Source organism: Octopus bimaculoides, chromosome 9, assembly GCF_046866305.1.
Source record: "Octopus bimaculoides isolate indiv1 chromosome 9, ASM4686630v1, whole genome shotgun sequence".
NCBI classification, from domain to species: domain Eukaryota; kingdom Metazoa; phylum Mollusca; class Cephalopoda; order Octopoda; family Octopodidae; genus Octopus; species Octopus bimaculoides.
In genome coordinates, this window is record NC_142936.1 from 4445607 (window position 1) to 4455606 (window position 10000).

Below are 10000 nucleotides of genomic sequence, written 5' to 3' on the forward strand. Positions count from 1 at the left end.
CGTCAGTCGGACCTGCCCCAGATATGCGCAGGGCGACGAAACCGTTCTGTACGCACTCATCGAGTACCCGAGCATATCTGATATATGGGTTTATGTCGAACACCTGCTGTAACGTGTCGGACGTGTCCGCTTGTCGGCTGATTCCATCATGAAGATTGCTCCGCTGTCTTCCTTTGGCTGGCAAGGGAAGGCAATTTTCATCTGTCTCGTGGCTGTAACGAAAGAGGTTGTGTGGTGGTTTGGGCTGAAAGGGCTGAAGACAAATACTTTCCTCTTTGGTCTACCCCTCATCAACTTTTTCAGATAACATCTGAAAAGGAAAGTGAGGGTTGAGAGAGAAGCGCTGACTTCCAGCAATTTTGTTAAAAGGTGGATGAATGTGGCGAAGATGGTCCGTGTCAACGGGCCTAGTTTGAGCATGCGCTTTTGAGTTTCCAAGGTTGAGAGAGAGAGAGAGAGAGAGAGAGAGAGAGAGAGAGATGGGGAGAGGGCTGTTGTCCTAGTGGTCGTGGTAGCTGTGGATTTGTCGTGGGGTCTCCAGGAGTAGCCCAGCGTTGCTTGCCTCTTTTAGGCATTTTCTTTTAGGCATTTTCTTTCTTATTGTTATTGACTTTTTACACGACACTTTATGTAAGTCCTTCATGTTTTGTAATGTCCAATCTTATTTTTATCGGCCTTTGTGGCTAATAAAGAAAGGTTATTATTATTGTTGTTGTGTTGTTGTAGTTGCTGCTACTGCTGCTGCTGCTGTTGCTGCTGTCACTGCTGCTAATGTTGCTGTTGTTCTCTTTGTCGACACCTGAAGTTTTGACGTTGCCTAGAGACGGAACATTTTCACATCGGTGACGTCATTAAGTTAAGGCCATCTGATGTTGACATTCTCAATTCTTTCGTTGTTCTCAAAATTTCTCGACAGGAACACGTTCCTTTATCAAACATTATGACGGCTTCTTTATCAGCCATCTTTAAATAATTACAGAAAATTGCCGAAATCAGTTAGAATTCAAAATTATTTATGCGCACTCCCTGCAAAACAGTGTGTTTTTCTACACAATAATACTATCTGCGCAACCCAGACAATCTCAGAAACCTAACGGTAACAGCAGAAATGAAATGGCGGGGTCCTAGAAGGCCGAAAAGATTACAAACACTTTTTCAACGCACGGAGCACCAAGTTTCCGTGACTTCACAGTATGGCGGCCATAATAATAATAATAATAATAATAATAATAATAATAATAATAATAATAATATCAGAATGGAGTTCGGACTGAAAAAGTATGGTGTGTTAGTCTTGAAGAGAGGCAAAATCAAATGTATGGACGAGCTAGCGATATCGTCAGGGGAGGTTATGAAGCAAATAGAAGAGACGGATTATAAGTACTTGTGGATATTGGAGACTGATAAATTGATGGAGAAAGAAATGACAGAAAAATCTACTTGCGCAGACTGAGACTGATCCTTAAGTCGAAATGAAACGGACGGAATAAGATTGAAGCGATTAACACCTGGGCGGTTTCACTACGTAGATATGGAGCAGGGGTAATCGCATGGACAGTAGACGAACTAAACAGCTTAGACAGAAAGATAAGGAAGTTACTGATTAGATATGGGATACTCCACCCAAAAAGTGACACAGACAGACTATATGAGGGGGAAGAGGACTGCTTGGATGCGAACACAGCATTAGAGCAGAGGAAAACAACATGTATGTAAAATATGCCACATGTAAAATGTCACAGAAACACTATTAATGGGAGTAAGAAGGTCAATCTTGTGTAGAATGGAAGGTTACAAAGATAAAGCACTGTACAAGCACTTCAGAATGAATGAAACTGAAAATAGGTGGATAAAGAAAATAATGCATGGACAATTTCATAGGGATGTTGACAGACAGAGAAAAAGATGGCTATGGATGACTAAACGTGATTTAGAATCGGAAACGGAGGCTCTAATCTGTGCTGCCCAAGAGCAAGCACTAAGAACGAATTACATCAAATACAGAAAGTGATAAGTGCAGAATTTGTGGACAAAATGGTGAAACCGTATAGAATGTTACCAGTCAATGTACGCCACTAGCCCAGAATGAATATAAGAGACGTCATGACAATATAGCAGGGATTGCCCATTGGACACTTTGCAACAAGTATGGACTTGACAGGGCAAAAATTGGTACGAACATATCAGTGCGACAATGATTGAGAAAGAAAGCAAACGATACTGGATCGTAGATATAGCATGCCCAGCTAACAACAAGGTATGCGATAAGGAAGAAAGAAAAGTCGAGATATATGACAGGTTAGCTTGGGAAGTTAAGCAGTTGTGGTTGATGAAAAAGGCGGTAGTAGTACCAATAATTGTCGGAACCCTGGGAACAGTGAGCAAAAATCTTGAGGAGTACATAGAACAAATAGGGGCTTCAAAAAGGGGGGAACACTTGCAGAAAACAGCACTGCTTAGAACCGCTCGAATTTTCCGGCTAGTTCTCGAAAGATAAGTGTGTGTTACTTTAGTTCACTGGTAGAGGGCAGCTGACACCGTAGTACATCTCCAGCGTTAGATGCTGTGCAAAGACAATAAAACAACAACAACAACAACAACAACTAAATATTGATTCCTGTCTTTTGCAGAAACAGAACTTGGAGATCAATACTTGTTATTGTTTCTCGTGGGGAGTGTTTTCTATGCCACCATTTTACATCTGCACGAAAGTTGGATTATATTTCTTGGTTTTTTCTACATGTTCATGATTCCAACCATGCACGTCCTGCTTCCGATTTACTGCCTGGTCAACATCGTTGATCAAAGCTGGGGGACAAGGGATGGCGTGAGTATATTTATTTCAAATCGTTTTCAATGCAGTTGAAATGTTTTGAGAGTTCAATCTTTTACTTGTTTCAGTCATTGAACTGTGGCCATGCTGGGGCACTACCATAAAAGAGCTTTATAAGAACAGTTCTACGCTATTACTTAAGTTTGATATTCATTCTATCTGAGCCGAACTGCTTAGTGACGGGGACATAAAGAAACTAACATCGGTTGACAAGAGGTGGTAGGTACAAATGAAAATACACACACACAAAAGTTTCAGTCACAAAAACAGGCTGAAATTCCAGTCCGTCGTGTCAAACCAAACAGCCGCGCCCACTTGTCTGATTTCGATACAAAACAATGCACTTTGAGAATTGTTTTCTTTGGGCATTGAAGAATTGTGTTTCATAATTTCTGAGACTCTATAAATACAGCTGCTTGCTGCCTTTACGCCTCTGATAATAAATATCTAGAGATGCAGGTCAAGCCACCGATAGATTCTACGTAGTCAAGCAACCCACTAGAAATAGTAACCAACATCCCTACAGATTGCATCCTACCATTTCAAAATATAAAACAGAAACGAAGTAAGGGAAAATGTCAATGATGCTTATATTAGAGGACGCTTAACAGACTAAGAGGTCACGGTTGGAATACGTTTGACCCTAGAACAGCTCATTGAAACCACGTAACACCTGATCAATCCCTTGTGAGGGAATTTGAAAGAAGGAAACTCATGAAAGCCTGTTGTGTGTGTGTGTGTGTGTGTGTGTGTGTGTGTCCATCCCAACATCGGATGACAACCGGTGTAGATTTGGTTATGTCCCTGTAACTTACTTGTTCGGCATAAAAACCGATAGTGTAAATGCCAACTTGTTCTGTTCGACAAAGTCCTTCAAAAACGCCCCATCATGGCCGTAGTCGAATGATTAAAAGAAGTAAAGGATAAAAAGAAAACGGGCTTTACTGTTTATTTATATATTTATTTATTTGCAGAACAAAGCTTCCGTTCCGAAACTGGTTTGTTTCCCCCAAATCCGTAAACGTCGAAAAAAGAAGATAAAGAAGAAAAAGAAGGATAAAAGTAAGTTAATCCATGTTTGCTTCCTTCCTATTCTTTCACATTTCATCTTCACGATATTGCCACAAGGCAAACAGAATCTATAAGAAACTCTCCCTCTCTCGCTGGCTTTGCTTCAATCCAATGGCTGCAACTCACAATAGAAGAAATAATTCATTTCTTCTAGTTGTTATATTTTTCTTTCTTACATTTCTTTTACCTTTTAGACTGTGGCCATGGTGGGGCACCACCTTGTAAGGCTTAGTCGAATAAATTAATACCAGGACTTTTTCTTTTAAAGTCTCGTTCTTATTTTATCGGAATTTTTTTTACCAAACTGCTAATTAACGGAGAGGTTAGCAAACCATCTGTGGTCAAGCGGCGGTGGGAACACACACACACACACACACACACACACACACACACACACACACACACACACACACACACACACACACACAACTTTCTTCTCTCAGCTTCCGTCTACTAAATTCACTGACACGTCTTTTGGTCGGCCCGATGCTTTAGTAGAACAGCAGAAAACACGTATTCAAGGTACCACGCAGTGGGATTGAACCCGAAACGATGCAGCTGGAAATCAAATTTCTAAAACATACAACCACGTCTGTACCTTAATTTTTTAAAATTAATTAATTTATTTTCTTTTATTTCAGTTTCCGCAAGTATGAATTCTTCCACTCATAGTTTTAGCCTCTTCGACAAGCATGAAGAAGAATTCGAATACAAATTCTGGAAGTTTCTACGAGATTTCGTTATTGGTTCAACGGTGAGGACGGGTACACCAAATTCGGGAATCGCTGAAAAACTCCGGAGGTTCCGCCTCAAATGTGTTATCGGATTTTTAATTTTTAATTCGATCTGGATGATCGGCCTTGGATACCTCTTCACAAACGTTGCAACCGAAAAGTCGAAGTTAAATGTATTTAGCATAATCAATGGCTCTCTGTTCGGGATTTCGGTCATCATTCAACTAATTGGAATGACGACACATCGAACCCAAGAAACTATCGAATGTTTTATACGCAAATCGAACAGACACACGAAGCGACCCGAATGGATAATTGCAAAAGACATAAAGCTTGATGCTGTAAGTAACAGAAGTGAAAAATAAATCAAAGAAAACAGATAAAAATAAAAGGATAGAAAAGAAATAAAAGAGAAAACATCTTGGAAAAAAATAGTATACAATTTTAAAATAAATAAAAGTTCTTCGAAAATACGATTTGATAGGGACGGGAGGTGGCAACGCTCACATTTACGGATAGACAGATATTTTATTCATTCAATGATATTTAGAGATTGGGTTGCGCCCATGCTGGGGCACTTATCTCCGAACATTTCGGTCGATCACATCAACCTTATTACTCGTTCCAGTCAGGTATTTATTTTAGAGATCTTTATTTGTTGGAAGACCAAATAAGGCATTTTAAAACGGTACCAGTTATTACAAGGGGAGCTTATGACTGCGAATCCAAATTTATAGGCACATTCTCGCATGCTTCCTTCAATTTTCATGCAAACACATAAATTATACAAATTCTGTTATTCTTTTATACGTTTTAGCGATGCAGTTGCGATCATGCTGGAGCACCATCGTAAATTTGTACTCTTTCCACAGACCTCTTCTATGGCGGGTTTCTACTGGGATGGGTGGGATTTCATATTAACTTTTGCATGTGTTTTTTTACCTGGTGGCTGGATCATTAGGTGCATGATGGAGTTTGATACCACTGCCCTCGTCTATACTTCCTGCCGGGACCGTTGGCTCGTCTGGTAACAAGGATAAGAGAATGTCCAATTCCTTTTTCGAGTCATCCACATCCACATTGTATAGGTGTCTTATATAGTCTAACGTCTGTCATGTTTAGAGTAAACGAGAGTTCGAGTGTCACAAGCAGCTTTTGACTTTCGCAATTCAAGGGTTTTAAACCAATATTTACAAGCTATCATCTATAGCTCTATCTATTTTGAGTTCCACCATGTTCCTGCCTATATACTTTTGTGAAAAACATGTTGACACACGCAATTTCTAAGGGCTTAAATACCGGAATTGTACCTTTAACCTTTACATTATCAAAGCAAAAGGATTAAATCCAATGATAAAAAAACTGTCACGCTTTGGGCCTACTTAACAAAAGAGAAACACCTACAACCTTGTTTACAAAGCTCTACATGCATTCATAAATTCTAAATAATTACATAACCCTAAAGTTAATCAAAATTTCTCCAAAACACCTCTCCTTAACAATGAGTTCTAAAAACCAAATTACCACTCCTCTCAAATGCACAGATATGTGATTCCATATAAGTATTTATATGTGTGTATAAATATTAGTGTATATGAATATTTGTAAACGTGTGTATGTGTGTGTATATACATATGTGTAGGAATGTAAGTATAAGTATGTATATGTGTGCATGGATGTATATATATATATATATATATATATATATATATATATATATATATATATATATATATATATGCCTAGTTTAGAATAAAGGCAGCTGATGAAGGAAAAGTTCCATAAGTAGCTCGCCTGTTTTCCTATGTGTTCATTCTGTTGTCCGAAAAAAAGTCCGTTTTTTGTGCTTTGTGGATGTTCCCGTTCCTTTTTTGACGTCCTGTACCCGGATATGCATCTATATATACATAATATAGATGTAGGCATGTACAAATATGTATGTATACATGCATATGCTCATTGTATTATATATATATATATATATATAATAATTTTTTTCCAGAGGATGTGGCAACCGTTACCAATATAGCATAAGAACTTACCTTAGGAGATCATTAATTAGATTCCTTAAGGGTCGTTCTCACAGTTTATATTTATATCATAAGATTTTTAAACTTTTAAATTTTCATATTCAAAAGAGACAGAGACTTCAAATTCGATATATCGATTTATTCACCACTCTATGTTAACATTTCTATGCCAAACTTATCCAGTGACTGGTCCATTGGATTTAGACGTTTGGCACTTCTTCAGGAGTGGTTACCTTTCGAACAAAACACGAAAAAACACATACATAACTATTATTAGGTCTTTAGGACATCGTTAGCTTTCGTGTTTGTTATTATAGGGGAGATAACTCCTTAATTTTCTATTTTTATTGCTCTCCTGTGGATTTCCACTAGATTAATTATTTTGTTTATTTCTCTTTACTATACTATATTACCCGTATACATATGCATACATACACATGCACACACATATACATATACATATATATATACACACATATATATATATATATATACATACATATACACACATACATATACCCATACATATATACACACATACATATATACATACACATGCACACACACATATACACATACACATATATATATATACATACATACATATACATACACAGATATATATACACATATATATATATACATATACATATATACATACATACATATATACACACACACACACACACACACTCTTTTTTATGCACTCATCCATATATGCATAATTGCACATACATGAGACATCATGCTGTACTTCATCACATCTTGAGATCATTTATACCAACGAAATGTACCTCTTATGATATGCGTACATTTCAGAGCATTATTCTTTACTTTATTAATCAATTTATCCTTAGAGAAGAGTATGTGGTACAGTTCCACCGTACAGAGCGAACAATACTTTCTTCCTCTCTCATATGGCATTGATCTAGCTATTATAGACCATTCTAATGAATACTGTTTATTACTTTCCTTAAGACCCCAGATGTATTTGCTAAGACTAGTGCTAGCCATTTTCTTCCTATCTCTAAAGCATGAGAAATGGTTAGAAATTCTACGGCATACCTGTCCTGAAGTGCACCCCAAGTATGCCATGGTATCTGTTTGAGTCTTTACTTTGCATTGATATATTATATTTTTGACTTTCGCATTAGGTCCTTCAAATTTTATTCTCCTAGGGTTTACCTCTTTTACTGTGATTATGCTCTTACTCCTATTATTAATAAATGAACCTCCATTATTATTATTACTACTACTATCATTATCACCATTATTATCATTATTATTATTATTATTATTATTACCATCATTGTTATCATTCTCACTATTATTATTATTATTATTATTATTATTATTATTATTATTATTATTATTATTATTATTATTATTATTACTGCCATTTATATTATTATTCAAATTCTCATTCATACCTGTTTCCCTAGACTCAAGTATTTTAATGTTATGTGCTGCTATTATCTGTGCTATGTTCCTAGTATTTGAAAATCCAAATCTGATTATATGTGTGTTGATAATCTTACCATAGTGTGAGCTCCTTGGGAAGTGTCTACCTATCACTTCTCTAAACTTAGCTATCAGATTACTCCTGATATTTCTCCCAAATGGGATTATGAGCCAGATTTTATTATCCTTATTACTATCCTCATGGTTATTAATGTTGTTTTTAAAGAATTTTAAGTTACCTATGTTGTTTTTATGAGGGTACTTTGATTTATTTAGTTTATTTACTTTGTGTTTATTCCTATTATTATTATTATTATTTTATGTTTGACTTTTGTTTTGCATTTGTACAAGTTGGATCCAAGTCTCACCCAGAGACCTCAAGAGACAACAAGTTAGAAGTTCATGTAGGTGTTATGCCTAGGGTACCATATATTTGGATTTGTACAGTTTTGTTCAAGTGAATGTTTAAGAAACCATAAGAAAATTATGTTTGCTTTAAAATTTGAGATCACATAGACAATATTTTACGTAGGATATGGGCAGTTCCCATGAGCACTATCTTTTGGACTTCAGCCATTTTGGGGTTTCCTGGTATCTGAGCTAGGTAGTAATCAGCCCGTTTCGCTGTCATTCCTAGGGCACCTATGACAATAGGTATTGTTTTCGTCTTCAGATTCCACATTTTGCTAATTTCTATTTCAAGATCTTTATATTTGCTCAGTTTTTGGTAGGTCTTGACAGATACGTTTATATCAATTGGGACAGTCATATCAATGAGGAGGCATGATTTTTGTCTGAAGTCTTTCAGTCAGTATGATGTCTGGCCTATTTGCGTCTATCTTTCTGTCAGTTTTATTATTATTATTATTATTATTATTATTATTATTATTATTATTATTATTATTATTATTGTTATTATTATTATTGTTGTTGTTGTTGTCAGTTGTTTCAATTCCTTTGCTACCATTTTCAATATAGGAGACCCTTTCTTTATATCCTGCCTTATTTAGTGCTGCATTATAGAAATTAGCTTCATTATTAAATACCCTATTGTTAGCAGATAGTTTGGAGAGTCTTAAAGATATATTTTTTACTAGATTTTCTATTATAGCCCTAGGATGGTTACTTGATTTACTTATATACTGTAGGTTAGTTAGGGGTTTGTGGTATGGTCTATATGTTTTATTCTTCATATCTAATGTTACATCTAGGAAATTTGCTACTGAGACATCATCTTCATAAACTATACCCATCCCCATTCTGCTGAAAAATCTGGCCAGCCTACCCTTAATTCTCTGTAGTTCCTGGTTTGAGCAATTCCTAACATATAACAGGCAGTCGTCTCTATACAAACCCCCCCTAACCCTAGGGAATTGATCATTTAATTCATAGAGGATAAATGATCCCACCATATCAGCTATTTGAGCTGAGTCGGAACTTCCCATGGCAACATCAAATGCTCCAGGGGTATCTTTCCTTACCCATATCTTATCTTTAAAGCTAATAAACGATTTCCTTGCTGCTGTTATAACTTTAAATTCTTCTTTAGTGAGGCCTGCTTTTTTATGGAAGAACCACATTGCCTTGTTTAGTACTATTGGGTTAATTGATCTATAAAAGTTAGCTATATCAAATTGGATAAATTTTGTTTCTTCTTTATGTTCAATTGATCTAAACCAATTAATTACTTGGTCTGTATTAGACCATAATTCTAACTTTAACTTAGTGGTTATTGTGGGTAGATAGTTATTTATAATGTTCTTGCTTAATATTCCTATGTCCGATCTCGTTGGGCATATGAGTCTTAGTGATGGCTGTGTCCAGAAATTTACTTTATGGTCCTTGAGTATAAATCTTGGTTCTCTTGGTAC

At 36.2% G+C, this 10000-nt stretch overlaps 1 protein-coding gene across 1 annotated transcript in view; it reads left to right on the top strand.

Annotated features, from left to right (window-relative positions):
• The window catches only part of LOC106883290 (uncharacterized), a 7271-nt gene extending 1485 nt beyond the window's left edge, over positions 1–5786 (top strand). The window contains exons 3-5 of the mRNA XM_089357038.1: positions 2631–2827; positions 3808–3895; positions 4546–5786. Of these exons, the coding sequence (XP_089213164.1) occupies positions 2631–2827; positions 3808–3895; positions 4546–5003 (743 nt within the window). The 3' untranslated portion in view covers positions 5004–5786. The remainder of the gene's footprint in view (positions 1–2630; positions 2828–3807; positions 3896–4545) is intronic.
• The last annotated feature ends 4214 nt before the right edge of the window (positions 5787–10000 follow it).